General features: G+C 37.9%; 1 protein-coding gene across 1 annotated transcript in view; it reads left to right on the top strand.

Annotated features, from left to right (window-relative positions):
* Positions 1 to 17765, top strand: part of LOC114360071 (SH2 domain-containing protein 5-like) — a gene marked incomplete at its 3' end in the record, with an annotated part of 56278 nt that overhangs the window by 10407 nt on the left and 28106 nt on the right. Inside the window, exon 2 of the mRNA XM_028314627.1 lies at positions 8538 to 8618. Within this exon, the coding sequence (XP_028170428.1) occupies positions 8538 to 8618 (81 nt within the window). The remainder of the gene's footprint in view (positions 1 to 8537; positions 8619 to 17765) is intronic.

The raw sequence follows: 17765 nt of genomic DNA, 5'->3' as shown, positions 1-17765 counted from the left end.
AAATTTCTCCGGAAGCTGCAATCGCCAGTCTGCAGCCACTCGACACGGTTTGTGCTTGACTGTAGGCGACAAGGGCACTCAGAAGTTAATCGTTTTGTTCCGAAACACCCGCTGTTCAAAGCGAGCCTTTTTGGTCACGCTGCCTTCACAAAGCTCGTCGCGCGCTCGGCTGCTCTATCGAAATGCCTGCAGATGTTGCTCCGCAAGATAATTAACAAAATGACATTTGTATTTTACTTTTTGAGCGCACTGGACAGCAATGATGCCTTTGCCAATGTCATATGGCTTGTATTTATGTTATTTATTCATTACTTTCCGTGCATTCGTTCCGTACGTTATCTTACTTGGCATGGCTTACTGAACTGTATTGGTTTGTTTTAAAATCTACCTATACTAATGGGTATATTTTTAACAAATGTATGTGCTTTGGCAAGTGACCTCGAGTGCGAGCGTGAGTGCGGGCCGACGCGAGCGCAGCCATCGGCGCGAACTTCTTTGATTAAAACTTATGCAAATCGGAAGAGGCGTGTCAAGTGGCTTCGGCAACTTACCAAACTATGAGAGTGGCGCAAGGCACAGACTCGAGTGACGGCTTCAAACTTGAATGATGGCAAGGCTGTGTTAACGATTTGTTAAGCTGTATTGTAATAGGTAGATGATGAGGTAATTTTAACTTGAAATTTTTACTAATTTTTACTTAATTTGATCAAAATCCACACAGATGCTTAAGACATTTCTTTTTTATAATACTTTCGAACGCTTTTGACATGACATGTTTAAATATGTTATGATGTAAGAAGATATTAACGATGAGATTATGGCTATTTTCAGGCTCTGAAGGAAAATGAACTCATAGCTTAATAAGTATGGTGCAAATTTTGCGTTTCTGCAAAAACATGCACGAAACCGAGTGCTCATTCCAGTGTACGTTCAATCCGTAATGCGCTATAAAAACAATAATGCTATCAGAGCATATGGAGAGCGAGAGCTCTCTAGTTCCCCCAATAATAAGGTAAATTTTTTCTAACTGCGTGCTCTTCACTTAAAGCAGTACGTGAAACAACAATAAAGACGTTTCTGAACCTTCCGCCGTCGCCTACACTCCGCAGTTAGCATGTCGGCGCGCTAACTGTTTGTGCGGATTTTAATTAAGTTTGCGGGCTGAGCGACGCAGCTACGATGTCGCTGACGCGGCTCAGGCATGCTTGCACCACAACGTACTGCGTTTTAGTAGGGGCAAACTACGCCGCAGAATATTGGCGCGGACTTGTATACTAATTCCCTATATGGAAACCGCAGGCGTGAACGCAGTTAGTGAGTGGGATATCCCCTTTTAACGGAATTACCAACCACAAATCTCCGAGAAATTGGCGTTAAATCGGACACACGCGTGGAATGCGTCCACTCTTAGTGAACTGGATATCTAATCGATTTCCATTTATGCGTTAAACTGAATTCAAGACGGATTCAATTTGCAAGTGGATTTGAAGCCTTATCCTATTTCACTATCTATACCCTATACATTGGGAACGTTACTGTTTCTCTTTATTTTGTAACTTGCTGCGCTCGAGGCAAGGCTATAGAAATTAATTTGGTGCCAAGCTGACACAGGTCGATGCATGGAGTGCAGTTTCAGCGGAGCGCCCATAAAGATGTTTAGAAGAGAGGTGCGAGGATATGGCGCAATAGCGATGTTTTTGGATTTGTAAGAACTATTTTTTTTTCATTTTGAAAGTTTTCACAACTTCTAAAAGCTTTTGCTCACTAGACTTCACAGAAAAAACGATATATTAAGCTAATAGCAATGAAGGTGGACAACTTCAATCTGTTTTATCTATCCCCTTACGTCATACTAGACATTACCGACTATAGGAGGACTCTATAAAAGAGATAAGCGCATATAAACTACGAGTGTTTGTACTAATGTGAGTTGTAACAATTTACCATATAGTAGAGTCGTATGTACTTCAGTGTGCCTACCATGAGTTTACGTTAGGTGAGCTCGCTAGCGAATACGTCAAAAAATTCTATGAAGATTTTATTTCTTGAAAGTAGCCGCTAGGGGCGCTGCACAATATGTCATACATTTAAATGTCATTTTTTTACGCAGTCGCTAGCGAGCACACCTAACGTAAACTCATGGTAGGCACACAGTACTTCACACATTGACACAGATCTCGGTCGCACACGACGTCATGCTGAAAACAACATCACTAATTCAAATCACAAACGTAGCCGACCACTTGTACAGAACTCCTAACATTGCGAGTATTTGCGAGTCAAGCTGCTCCTAATACAACAGGAGCTCAAACAAACTTGGAAGCAATAACCTCAGCGACAGATTGGCTAAAACAATAGTGCGGCGATATCTCGCGCGGGTTGTTGGCTTAGGACTTGCGCGCTTATCGCTCGCTCAGCTCACCAGCTGTTTGTTCAAACATTTTTGCGTCCATCAGTTACCTATATTGGCGGTACTTTGTTTAGTCGTGACTTGTGTTTGTCTTTTCAGTTCAAATATCAATAAACATATTGGTCGTTTTTATCTCTAAAAAATCGCGCGTTTAGTCACGTTTCGTTTTGCAAGTTGCCTACAAAATAAACTCATTATTTTATTCACACTACTATCATTGTATAATATGAAGTAATAAAAAAATATTTTCATGATGTGCTTTTTAAAAGCCTTAACTACCCAACACAGCGCAGGTAAACTTTGGAGGAGGGCTTTGTACAGCAGTGGGCGGTATTTGGTTGAAACAAACAAACTCAGCATAACTTCATAAGTAACACTAGTTTCCATGTCAGTAACATTCCCGCTTCATCTCGTTTGGTGTATTGAAAGCGTTTGTCACTTAGCATCGGCTCCGATCGGAGTGTTAATTAAGACGCGTCCCGTTCCGGGAACTCGTTAAAACGTTCCCGTTCCGTTAAGTACCCGCTCCGGGCTCCGACTGAAGTACTCGCTTCACGTTTTTAGTTTGATTTCCACTTTAAAATTTCCTGGTAAAAAGTGCTCGAGTGCCTATGTGAATTGAAAGAAAATCAGTCTTGAAAATGTAGCTTTGATTTCGACGTAAAAAAAATATTTTTTAATGTAAATTTTGCAATGCAATGCTTTCTTTCTTTTAACATTAAAATACACGAATTAAATTAATTGTATTATATATTTTCCGGCTTGCTAACAGCATCCCGGGCCATAGTTCAGCGCATGACGTGGCGAGCCCTTGGCGCGTGGAGAGCCCATCACGCGTGGAGGACCCTCCAGCCGCTTTGTGATAAACGCGAGAGCCGAGTGCGGTTGCGAATATTGAATTGATACCTAATTAGGCATAGAAAATATACGGTATTTTCTTGAGTGTGTGATACCTACTTGGGTTATTGGGTAATCTGAGTCTATGTATGGGTTTATTTATGTATGGATCTGCGTGGGCAGATGATAGGTCATCGGTTATTTAGTTAGTTAGTTCCTTTTTTTAAAATATTATTAGCATTACCTTTACTTTTTTAGTCTGGTTTGCACCATCTTACTTTAACTTTAACAAAAGTCAAAAGTCTACCAAACTACATATAACACCGGTTATGGTAATAGTTTACTTTTAAAGTAAGGGTGCAAAATCAGCCCTAAATGCGTAGTATACAAATCATTTCTAGATAGACAAATGTAGCAGATATTTTGACAACAAAACAGAGCATAGTTTTTCCTGAAATGTTTTTTTGCCAAACTTTGTTAGAGCGACATCTAGCGAAGCTGCTAGCTTCTAAAAGCTCTCACAGAGTGCAGATAGCAACCCACACCCCTCCAAATCATACGAAAACCCTTGCGGCTGCAAAAGCATTCGCTTCGTGCACCACCCGCTAGATGGCGCTACAAGTTTTTTACGACAATAAATGTGCTGAAAATTCTTGGTATCCTCGCTCCACTTTACGTTCTATGTGCATTATATTTTTGAATATGAATCACAACAGTTAAAATGCTTTTCAGGTACCTACCTAATAATATTATTGAATAAAAATGCAGTATGTACATAATCCCACTATTTTTATAATGCGAAAACTTGTAAGGATGTTTGTTATTCTTTAACTCAAACTAACTTTCACGAAACTTACCGTATCAGTTCTGAGGGCTAAGGCTAGTATTAGATACTACGTGAGTGTAAGTTTGTAGAGCCAGTAGCTTTTTAATTGATACTAATGATCGCTTTAAATACACAAGTGATACCATAATGTAGGCTCCTAAATTGGCATTCTAGAGCGCTAAATTTAGGTCAGACTCGAATCACATCTTTGTGATTGAAAGTGAGGTCAAAACCAGTTTTTGCTGACATTCATTCACAGTAGGTCTAATCCCGACAAAAAACAAAAGAAGTACCTTCAGTGGTGAGCGAAAGTGTCGGTGATGACATAGGAGCGCGACCGCAGACGCCGCCGAGCAGGCTCGGGTTACACACAAACGTACACTCGAACTTGCGTCTCTAGGGGCGATGAGCTTTGATCTAACTTATGGAAATGTAATTTCAGTAGCTTACGACTACCTATTAGGCAATAGGACTACATAATATGTACCTAGGTACATAGATGCTAAAGTAAATATGAAGTTAAGTAGAACAAAACAAATAGCGGGTACCTAGAAATGTTTTTATCTAGCGTGATGTTTGATTTTCATATTGTGTACGAATTTTTGGTTCACGATGTCATTTTTTTGTGTTTGGCTGTTTAAAGATAATATTTTTCTTACAGAATAAATGTAACAATCAAAATTTACAAACGATGCTTGCATAAGTGAAGCAGCAAAACGAACGCACAGAGTTGAATAGAGCTCTGTGATTGGTTGGCGTGGCACCCTGTGCGTCCACGCGCACTGTGAGACCTCATAGTAGTGTTTGTGAATACGGGCGTAACAACTATCAACCTTTATACTTAATCATAAGTCAGTGATTGTATAACGAATGTCACTAACGTCACGTACCTGTTTAATAACGATAAACATACGTGACATTCGTGGAAGCGCTGTAACCAGCTATTTCAAACTATCCGCTTGACAGCGCACCGTAGGCCCGGCTGCCTCAACTTAATTAAACGCGTCTTAATTAAACCGAAACTACCCGCGCGAGCTGAAGACTCGCTCACAACTTACTAATGGACGATTATTTATCGTCGGAATGAAGCAAACAGTGTGTCAAAAGTTTACATAGATTAAAGTCACTTTAGTAGGTTTAACCAGTGTTATACATAGCTTGGGACTATACCTAAGTATAAATTATCTTACACATTAGGGCGTAATTGTATTTAAACGATTGGTGTCTAAATTATGTTAATTGCGAGTATTATAATTACTGACGGGATTGCTACCATGTACCTTAATTTTGAGTATCCGATATTTCGGCACAGTTGCCGTCAGTAACAATATTTATGATAGTGACCATGAAAGTTTAAAACTAAATTATATTTTTGGGAAATGCGTAATTGGTACTAACGGATTCCTTGAGGTGTAAACATCTTAAATGATGATAACAACGACAAAATAAATGTGATAGTGACTTCGTAATCTGATCTTCAAATGTCTGAATTTTTAAAAATTCTCGAACGTTAGTTCAACGAACCGAATTTTAAATTACGTTCATGTAGGACCACTAAGTATTTAAAACAGAATAAAATATCGTGAACGCAGCATGCGGCACTTCACAATTCGCATGACATTTCAATAATTAACCACTCCCACCGCACTTACCCACTTGAACCAATAACAAATCACCCCATGACACCCCATAGCGAAACCCGCCTGTTGTCCTGCATAGACTGAGTGCACTCCATGCGTGGAAACTGCACAACTGTGCTAGCTAAACCAATTACAATATATTTTGGGTTCGATGGGAATTTCGCAAGCGGTGAGTGTTCGTCATACTCGTAAAATTTCATACAATTCGTGGTCATACTATGTAGGTATATCAGCAAATGAAATGATGACCACAAAATCAGCCAACAGCAATTTAGTACTAGAAAGATAGATATTTAATTAATTTACCGCTATAAAATAAAGTATAACAGATGCTTTCTTCAAAGAGTAGAGAGAAAATAGTTCAGCTGAAAAACTCACTTTCATCGTACTCGTACAAAATGTTCAGTTGAAATTATTTTCCGTTTTGTAAAAATGTACCCGCTTTTCACTTTAACCCTCCGTGTACGAGGTGACTAAAAGTTACGTCCCGTACCAGGTGGGGTATGACACACCCCAATATACAAAGTGATAAAATTTTCATTCAACATTTTTTTAGGTGGAATTTAATATTTAATATTGATTATTTACGTATGCTAATTAGGTTTAAGAAATGCTCTGAGCTGAAAATATGTATTATAACATTTTTATCATAAAAAAACAAAAAGACACAATTTCCGTTGTTCTTGTAATTTAGGAATCAGTTTCCTATGTATAATTTTTAATTAGTGCCTTTAATTATGACAACCGTTTTTATTTAACAAAGTACAAGTATTTACTTATAATTTAAAAGTAAATTAAAAACTGGAAGGGTATAAATTTGTTTTGATCATCGGTTTTCAATTTACCACAATTCTGATGAAAGAAAATGAGTATGCTCAGTGCATAAAATGGGAGCGTAACAATTTTATTTATTTATAAAATATGTTATTCCATTTCTGTAGCCCATAAATTGTATCACCAAGTATAAATTGTAGCCCATAAGTGTATGTTCACATACATCTTCGGATCTCAGTACTAAACTTCCAGATTCGCACTAAAAGTCATCTCATTTGACTAAAAGTGCTTGAAAATTTCAGATACCGTAAAAATCACGAAAAATAATATTTGTATTGAATTTTATTCAATTGACAAAGCTAAAAATATATAAATTACACCAAAACTGTTAGATTTTTTTTTTAACTTTTTAACAACGTCCCGTACCAGGTGGGGTGTGTGACACCCACATGCACTTTAAAGGCATGTAACTCAGTTGGTAGGCACCGCTGGACTGATTTTGCAACGCTGATCGAAGCAGCAGTGTCATAATTCCAGCTACTGAGAATTTCAAATCCAGCACTTGCAAATTTTTAAAATTGTGGCTATTTTTAAAGGTCTGGGGTGTGTCACACCCCACCTCGTACAGCGAGGGTTAAATTCTTCCAACACAGTGAAGTAAATGAAATTGCGACAGTTCCACTGTGATTCGACTACGAGGCTCGTAGCAAATTCGTGGCGCGCCTACGGGGCTCCGGGGAGCCGAACCCGCGACCTTCATTTCCCCGGGGTAATCTAGCAGGTTAAGCGATATTTGGTTTGTAAGGAAACCTCTATTCTAATTCGGAAGTCAGTCCTATAAAATGTAAGCCTCTTTCTAGACGCTCTCTTCACGTATAAAAAACTATCGCATGTGACTTGTATTATGAAAGTTTGTCCAAAATTTTATGCCACAGATTTTTAGTTATCTTTGTCGTAAAGCCTAAAGGTGATCCCGCGCCTTTGTTGTATAAATTGTAATTGGCAATAAGCGAATCGTCTTGAGACTAAAGCCGCCTTATCAACCGACTTCAAAAAAGGAGGAGGTTATCAATTCGACCCGTATGTTTTTTTTTTTCTATGTTTGTTACGCGATAACTCCGCCAATTATGAACCGATTTGAACAAATCTTTTTTCGGCGTATAGGTAATACCTCAAGGGTGGTCCCATTTAAATTTAATAATAGAAAAAACAACCCCCAAGGGTGGAAAATTGGGGATGAACTTTTTTATACGCAATATCTCCGCCGATTATAATTCAATTTGAACGATTATTTTTTTGTTGAATAGGTATTATCAAAAGGGTGGTTTCATGCGAATTTGAAGAAAATATTTCACCCCCAAGGGTGGAAAATTGGGGTTGAACTTTTTTATACGCAATATTTTTAATTTTTAGTTTTTTTTGTGTTCACGCATTTGAAGTCGGTTTTTTTTTGTTTCAATGAATAAACGATCCTTTAATTCAACTCGCGTCTGGTAAGCCGCTCCTGTAATATTTCTTGATTATATCTAAACAAGTAAGAGGTTAGATTGGTCTAGACATCTAAATACTCTGATTGTCCATGTTTTAGTATGTTTTCAACCGACTTCAAAAAAAAGGAGGAGGCTCTCAATTCGACCCGTATGTTTTTTTTTTTTTCTATGTTTGTTACGCGATAACTCCGCCAATTATGAACCGATTTGAACAAATCTTTTTTCGGCGTATAGGTAATACCTCAAGGGTGGTCCCATTTAAATTTAATAATAGAAAAAACAACCCCCAAGGGTGGAAAATTGGGGATGAACTTTTTTATACGCAATATCTCCGCCGATTATAAATCAATTTGAACGATTATTTTTTTGTTGAATAGGTATTATCAAAAGGGTGGTTTCATGCGAATTTGAAGAAAATATTTCACCCCCAAGGGTGGAAAATTGGGGATGAACTTTTTTATACGCAATTTTTAGTTTTTTTTGTGTTCACGCATTTGAAGTCGGTTTTATTTTTTAAAAAGTTAATGAGCATTATATTAATTAGTTGTTATTTGTTTCAGTACCTGGGCTCGTTCCCGGTGGGTGACGGCGAGCACGCGGCGCGAGTGGACGCCGTCTCTGCCCACCTGCACCTCATGAAGGTAAGTCCTTTAGACTACTTAGAGTGCTATTAAGGCCCTTGAAATTATTCCACAGACTGGGCATAGAGCTTTCTCTGAATAAGGGGCATCCAGGCCACACTCTACTGTCTCTACGGGCTCCTTTTAGCCTGTGCGGCTAGGCGGGGGAAACTATCGCAAAGGGACCGCATAGGTACATACTGGTGATATAATCATTAAGTCACCCAGATGTACATACTCTCTTATATCGGTAAGTTTTAGTCACAAAAAATGTGATGTTTATTTTACATACTGTTCACAGCAATATTTTGTTATTAAATGTGTCGTTTCGTTTCGTATTTCACTGTGAAAATTTGCTACAAAGCAGAAACGGAATATGTACAAATTGAAACTTAATTGTACTGAAATCAACGCATGTAAAATAAATTGTGTTCATCCACGCGACATGCAATAGTATCAAGTGGTAAGTTAAAAACAACTAATTTACCGTAAATAGTAGGTAGGGCAAGTGACCCGGTTGTGGCCACCGACCCCTTTGTGGCCATTTAGAACTTCAAATCGTTATAACTAAGGCAAAGACAAATATATTACTCTATTGTTTACGGGAATAAAAATAGCTAATATTAGCAACACTGATAGCGTTAACAGCTCTGATGTGTCAAGCTTCACTTCAATCCAACAAGTCATTATTTTTTGAGAAGCGTTAATTGTTTTAAGTCTTAGCAAAAAGGCTAAGGCGAGCGGGTGAGTAAACAATCATTATTTTCTAAATCCTTCTTATTTTTTTAAATGTTTATGTTAATCCTTAATGAAGAATACACTGTCTAAGTGGTACTAATGATATTTTATCGCTATATGTTTATTAACCCTTAACTGGTATCGTAAATTGGACATACGTAACTGGTATCGTGGGGGCCGCGCGGCCCCCATACTATGTTTGCTTCTAGCAAGCATGTTTTACCTATATACTTGAATAAATGCTCATAAATGATATATGTCAGGCTTTTTCTATGTAATCATTAAGTTTTTATTGTATTAAATCTTCTTATATACTTCAAGACATTACATAATAGTAACAACTTTTTACGTAATATTTTTGTAACGTTACAAATATCTATGAAACTTACGTTTAGAAAGTTATAATCAAAATATTATTATTTTAATTAATCCATAATAATGTGAACTTAATAATAAATAACGTTTTAATGTAATGTTTACTAAAAATAACAAGCATTTTATAAAAATCAAAACATAAATATTATGTTGACAAACATTAGCAGTTGCTGGTGGATTTTCAGACCACTTGTACTTATTTTTTCATAGTAGCTGGATTGACTAGGTCCTACAACATCTTCATTTTCACTCTCTGAAGAAAAAACTAGAAAATCAGAAGCAGTATCCTCATTATTGACCGAATATTGGTTATTGGGTCTTCACAATGACCTATAATTTTATTATCACTATATCATTCTTCTGACATGCTACTAATCACTAATTTGGAATAAAAAACTTCGTTCTAGGTATCTTCTATTGTTTTATCACTAATAAGCCATCAATACTGCAAAAAAACAAAAAACAAATAAAAATTGCCATGAAAAAAAAACTAACGTAACTGGTATTGTGGGGGCCGCGCGGACCCCAACACGTGCATATCTTCGTCCTGGTGAATGATACAGTACTGAAACGCCTGCACCAGACGCGAGTAGCGCCGAAATGAGAATACCAAAAATTTTGGCTGACCACGATGCGTAGCTTCTTAGAAATCAAAGAAAACGTCATGCGTGGGGGCCGCGCGGCCCCCACGATACCAGTTAAGGGTTAAGTGGGTTTATGAGAGGTGGCCACTAATGGAGCCAGAATAATTGAATTTTCCCATCTTTGGCCACATGACTGGCCAAAAGTGGTGCACAAAGAACCCCACTTTTGGCCATTTAGTTTTATCGTAATTTTTCAATTTAATTTATTAGCTATTTTGATATAAGTAATCGATTCATTTTCAGAGTTACGATTATAATGCCTCCATCGAAACTAAATACTAAAAAAATCGGTGTTGTGAAAAGAAAATTGTTCCAGTACTAACCGCATAAACTTATACTATAGGTTAATCTTGATCTCCTTAATTGTAATTTCAATTCAAGCTGAGATATTATATTTCATACTAGCAGCCGCCCACGACTTCAGAATCAGAATCAGAATCAGAAATATTTATTTGCTTTATATTTTTTTGCTTCGTACGCGTGGATCCCGTTTTACCCCCTTCATCTACCTTACGCGGTTTAGATTTTTTCGTACAAATGTTTTTTCCCGCTAACTCCCGTTCCCGTGGGAATTTTGCAATATCCTGTTGTAACTAAGCTTTAAGTTTACTAAGGTACCTACATACCAAATTTCAAGCGTCTAACTTAAGCAGTTTAGATTTTTCATACAAAAGGATTTTCCCGCGAATTCCCGTTCCCGTGGGAATTTCGGGAATTCCTTGTTGTAACTAAGCTTTAAGTTTACTAAGGTACCTACATACCAAATTTCAAGCGTCTAACTTAAGCAGTTTAGATTTTTCATACAAAAGGATTTTCCCGCTAATTCCCGTGCCCGTGGGAATTTCGGGAATCACTTGTTGTAACTAAGCTTTAAGTTTACTAAGGTACCTACATGCCAAATTTCAAGCGTCTAACTTAAACGGTTTAGATTTTTCATACAAAAGGATTTTCCCGCTAATTCCTGTTCCCGTGGGATTTCCTAAGTATACTATAACCTGCCCAGGAGTATGGAAAATAATTGTACCAAGTTTCGTTAAAATCCGTCGAGTCGTTTTTGTTTTTTTTTGATAAATTTTGATGGCCAGAACTGGCACATGACTGTGGCCAGAAATGGGGTAAAGCTGGCCAAAAATGGCACAAATTCCCATTTCTTTTTCTTTTCTACAGGATTATTTTTCCATTGAATCATTATGAAAAAAAATGTATCCTTAGGCTAGATCTAAATATATTTAATCACTTTTTACAAGAAATAAGTCCGTGATAACAAAAACTATAAAATGATATAGCCTCAAAGTCTAAAAAATTCTTAAAATGGCCAAAACCGGGTCACCTGCCCTAACTTATAGAATACATTTTACTTGAAACTTGCTTGTTGCTACGTGAATTCTTGAGCCCTATAGCGCTTCGAATCTCAAACGTTCTCGCTCTCCCGAGATGCGCGCCCCACTGGCCTTGTTCCGATCAGGTTCTGCTGACCTGGCTTTGTGCCGCCTCCAGATGTGTTGCTTGGATTTGCTGAGTTGGACTCGGGATTTTTACTGTGTGGAAATAAAAATTGAGATTTCTCTGTTTTCCTTATCCAATGACATTTTTTTGTTACTCAATTACAACTTTACTAAAGGATATCGTTAAATATTCCTAAGTTTACAATAATAACTTAAAAAAAAAACCGACTTCAAATTCACATGGGACCACCCTTGTGATTATTTACGCAACAAAAAAAGAATCGTTCAAATCGGTTAATAATCGGCGAAGATTTCGCAGAGAAAAGGGTACACCCCTAAAGTTCTTCCCTTGGGGGTGAAATATTTTCTTTAAATTCGCATGAAACCACCCTTTTGATAATACCTATTCAACAAAAAAATAATCGTTCAAATTGGTTCATAATCGGCGGAGATATTGCGTATAAAAAAGTTCATCCCTAATTTTCCACCCTTGGGGGTGAAATATTTTCTTCAAATTCGCATGAAACCACCCTTTTGATAATACCTATTCAACAAAAAAATAATCGTTCAAATTGATTTATAATCGGCGGAGATATTGCGTATAAAAAAGTTCATCCCCAATTTTCCACCCTTGGGGGTTGTTTTTTCTATTATTANTTCAAATTGATTTATAATCGGCGGAGATATTGCGTATAAAAAAGTTCATCCCCAATTTTCCACCCTTGGGGGTTGTTTTTTCTATTATTAAATTTAAATGGGACCACCCTTGAGGTATTGCCTATACGCCGAAAAAAGATTTGTTCAAATCGGTTCATAATTGGCGGAGTTATCGCGTAACAAACATAGAAAAAAAAAACATACAGGTCGAATTGAGAACCTCCTCCTTTTTTGAAGTCGGTTGAAAAGAACGGATTTCATAGCAGACGTTCAGTAGAATGCAGTAACGTGTTCTCAATTACCCTTTTTCCCAATGGAACTTTATAAAATTGTTTTAAAAAATATGATTTAACATTTTTAAAAGCAGTGCCAATTCTCAACAACACTACATGCTAAAGATGATTGCGAATGTGTGTCGCCCTGCGACAAGACCGGACTGGCCCCGAAAAGTCAAAATTAGAGTAAACGTTCCCCGGGGCAAAGCTCAAAGGGCGAAGCTTCCGTCGCAAATAGGGCCAAGACGGCTCACTACTCGACTCGAAGCTGTTTGTCGCTCTCTGAAGAGACGTTTGTATGCTCTAAGTTTGAAAGGAGCTCGCAATGTTGAGTTTCATTTGTTGTTTTATTTGTAGTTTGTTGATAACTTTCATTTTTAACCGACTTCAAAAAAGAAGTTTATATGTTCGACTGTATACTCTTAATTACTCTTATGTCTAACTCTCTTTTCAATGTTTGACAAAGTACCTCAAACTAAAAGAGATGACAGATCCACAAACGAAGCAAGCTCAATAACATTTATAGTAATTTTCTATAAACGAATAGTGTTTCGCAAACTAGTTAATAAGCAGTTGAAGTTATAATACTTATCTATACTTCTATACTAATATTATAAAGAGGAAAGATTTATACCTATTTTAATATGTTTGTATGTTTGTAATGAATAGGCTCAAAAAGTACTGGGCTGATTTAAAAAATTCTTTCACCATTCGAAAGCTACATTATCCACGAGTAACATAGGCTAAATTTTATTTTGGAAAAACATAGGGTTCAGGGGTCCACGCGCGCGAAGCCGCGGGCGGAAAGCTAGTAGTTCATAAACTAATTCATGACGGAGTTTTCCCCCTCAACCCGACGCTCCCGTTCATGCAGATTTTGTTACGTTACGACAGTGCAGCGGAAATTTATTCATTGGCTCGTGTGTAGAAGTGCGGCGAGATCCCATTCAGCCTCGGGCTCATTCAGCGCGCGACAATTTGGAAAAACACTTCTTGATAAGAGAAAGGGTATTGACGAACTTTGACGGTTCGGTCCAATGCTTTTATCTTTACGACGCCGATAAAAATGTGTGCCTGAAAATATAAGTTATCTACTATAACGAATCTGAAATCTATAATGAATTTTATCCAATTGGACAAGTTTGGTTTCATAAAATAGGAGTAAGAAATAGCGACTATTCAAAATATTAATTTAAATCACAGACGACGTCAACTTCACGTCACTTACAAACGCAGACGCACTTGTAATACCCCTCTATTATTATTATTTCCACCCTTACGAAAACCAAGTATGTGGCGGGCTGTGTTCTTAGCAATACAGCTGTGGGTATTTAGTTTTTAATTTCCCCTTTGCGTCGAGTTGACATAAAAGCTAATAAGCCCTGCTCGAGAGCGCGGAAGATACCAACCGCGCAGACAAAGCTCAAAGGTATACAGCCAGGGACTAGAGTTACCATAAAGCATTTACCTTAGATTTAGAGTGAAAATAGCGAATTAAAGTATGATACCTAATGAAAAAATACATTTTTCAATGAGGTTCATAAGTAATAAGTAAGTGAACTCGTAAAAATAATAACTACCTACTATTCAATCAGTTTCTTACACGAAAACTACATAAGTAGTTAGTTATTTCGGCCTGATCGTCACTTACCATCAGGTGAGATACAGGCCAAGAGCTTTCTCGTTGTGGGTAAAATAAAAATGGTAACCTGACACAGGTGACCAGAAAATGTGGCTGTTTCGTCATTACGAAAATATCACACCAATCGCGAGATGAGCTTAATGTAAGGAGACTAACTCTAACTATGCTCTAGCAAGAAAATGATATTCTTAATAGCAGTCCATACTTCCTCTCGTGCTCTTGTATTATAGACTATTTTGACATAGCTGATTATTTTATGTTTCTTACTGTACTAAATAGTTGGATATCCTGTAGTGTTTTATAACTATGGTTTCTCTAACGTGAGGCACCCTACAGCAGCTCATTTCCCTGCCGCGGCCGCGGCGCACTCCCCGCATTGTGCATGCGTTTGATAATTTAGATAGATTCGTGCTCCTGCATTAGATACTATTTGACATAGCTGATGATTACTAACAATATTTTATGTTTCTTACTACACTGAATAGTTGGATATCCTGTGGTATTTTGTAACTATGGTTTCTGTAGTGTGAGGCACCCTACAACGGCTCATTTCCCTGCCGGGCGCACTCCCCGCATTGTGCGTGCGTTTGAATGCGCCATTGAGGCCGCTCCCCTGAGTATTTGCGGTTCGTTCCGGACGCGGCACTCGATTTGCTGGATATTTTTATTGCCATTGTTAATGAAAAAAAAAACATGCTGGCGGATATGGAGTTCTTTCAAATTGTTAAAATGTGGATGAGAAGTTAGATCTAGAGCTCCTATCAAACACCCCAGTTAAAAAAACATAATAAGTTACCCATAATATTTAATTTTATTCTCTCTTAACTTGGTAAAGATCCTCTTTTGTCTTTGGAAAGTGTGGAAAATTGATACTATATTGATTAAGGAAAATCTGCTAGTTCAAATATTTTATTTTTCATAACAGAGCCTGTAAAAAACAAATTTTCAGTGGGTCTAGTCAAAATGCCATCGCAAACCAATATGAAGTTTTCACTAATGTCAGTCGCCGCGTCACCAGTAATTCGATTCGATCGGAAAATGGCAGCCAAAATGCACNTAATGTACACAATTCAATGTGTCCAGTCCTATGTGCCGTCGGTGTAGAGTGCCTACGGTGCACGTTCGTTCAGGGTTCATGGGCCAGTCGGCTAGCATGTTGTAGGTCGCGGTCGATGCTGACGTGCTCGTACAGTATCCTTGTGGGCAAGTAAGATTATAACCAATTCATATCTTTCCTCGAGGGAAAAAATTTGCCCCCATTACCTTTCACCATTGTCGTTCTTATCGTTAAATCGCACAAAACTACACAGAACTCAACACAACATCTATCAAAATCAATTTTCAATCAATTTCAAATTTCAATTTCATTTTTGGTGCAACAGTCATCTTGACATTTACTTTTTTTAAGGCAAAGGAAATTACATTATGCACCCAAACCACAGAGTACCTACATAATAGTCCAAATATCTTTTTTGTCTTTAATAATAACCCAAAAATACAAAAAGATATCAGTTTTGATAAACTAGGTGTTTCTAGTGGCACTAAATTAATGACTGAGACGTTTGGTGACTTTAATTAGGTTTTTATTTAAGGCATACTTAGAATTTCTCTAGGGCCTTTAAGAAAGCTGCAGACATGTACATTCTCAATTATTTTGTTCTGCAGATAATATCCCAATTTTATTATGAAGTTGAAGAAGCAGGTTCTCGAGAAAACTAGAATAATTTGTTTATTACATAAAAATGAATTCTGATATTGATACTTTATTCTAAAACCTTTTTTATTATTCAAGTAGGTCAGACTAGTGGTATTTTATGAATAATTCATTTTTAATTGTGTAAAAACTTTTTAACAGATCCTACTTACTATTTATTACATCGATTTTAAAAAACAGAAACGTCACAGTGTCAAATGTCGCGATGATCGCTGATCGCTGCGTGCAGACGCTGCATAGATCGCCGCGACCACTGATAGGCCAGTAGAATTAAACACAAAAATTGATTAAATCGGAAATAATTCCTACAAAAGATTTTTTTGCTTTAATAGCTTCATTGGTTGCCCATTAAGACTCTCCTAAGTTTTCGACTTCGACGGAGTTGTGCTTAAGTGGTGGGGGCCCCCGAAAGGGGCGTTTTTTCGGTTTTCCTGTTATACCGCGTAAAGGACTTACCCTATCGAAAAGTGGTCTTCATGACGGTTAAAGGGCACTTAATCCTGCATTGAATAAGACCAAATTTATATGTTTTGGACAAACCGTTCCCGCGCTAAAGTTCGGCAAAGTAGAAAATATACGTATAATTAATGACCCTCTCCACGTCCAATGGCTTGTTACCCACATGCTTCCAAGCCTTGTAAAGGGTCGCCTTAACCAGTGTAACCCTAACAAGGCTCACGAGTTTGATTCGCTTATCCTTGTTCGTCCCAGCCGTTCCTTAACTGCGGTTGCTGCACCTCTTCCTGGCACTCTCCTGAACGACTCTGTGTTACCTAATGTGGCTGCCCCTCTTCCTTGTACCCTCCTGTACGATTTCATTGCTTAGCCATATGCCTGGTCCAAGGTTCGACGCCACAAAATCAACTTCGTACGAGTGAAAATAGTTTAAATACTATTTCCCGTGCTTGCAACATTTTTCTTTACTGCTTCGCCTCTATTAGTCGTAGAGTGATTGTATATATCCTATAGCCTTCCTCAATGTATGAGCTATTCAACACAAAAATAATGATTTCAATCAAACTAGTAATTCTTAAGATTAGCGCGTTCAAACAAACAAACAAAAAACTCTTCAGCGTTTTAATATGAACTTGTTGTTGTTGATTTTTGGCGTCGAACCTTAGACCAGGCATACGGCTAGGCAACGTAGTCATGCAGGAGGATACAAGGAAGAGGGGCAGCCACAGTAGGTAACACAGAGTCGTTCAGGTGAGTGCCAGGAAGAGGTGCAGCAACCGCAGTTAAGGAACGGCTGGGACGAACAAGGATAGGCGCATCAAGCTCGTAAGCCTTGATAGGGTTACACTGGTTGAGGTGGCCCTTTTCAAGACTTGGAAGCCTGTGGGTAACAAACCATTGGACGTGGAGAGGGTCATTAATTATACGTATATTTTCTACTTTGCCGAACTTTAGCGCGAGAACGGTTTGTCCAAAACATATGAATTTGGTCTTATTCAATGCAAGATTAAGTGCCCTTCAACCGTCATGAAGACCACTTTTTGATAGGGTAAGTCCTTTACGCGGTATAACCGGAAAACCGAAAAAATGCCCCTTTCGGGGGCCCCCACCACTTAAGCACAACTCCGTCGAAGTCGAAAACTTAGGAGAGTCTTAATGGGCCACCAATGAAGCCATTAAAACAATAAAATCTTTTGTAGGAATTATTTCCGATTTAAAAGCT

Source organism: Ostrinia furnacalis, unplaced genomic scaffold, assembly GCF_004193835.3.
Source record: "Ostrinia furnacalis isolate ACB-3 unplaced genomic scaffold, ASM419383v2 OfSCF4874, whole genome shotgun sequence".
NCBI lineage: Eukaryota > Metazoa > Arthropoda > Insecta > Lepidoptera > Crambidae > Ostrinia > Ostrinia furnacalis.
This window is presented reverse-complemented; position numbering and strand designations above follow the sequence as displayed.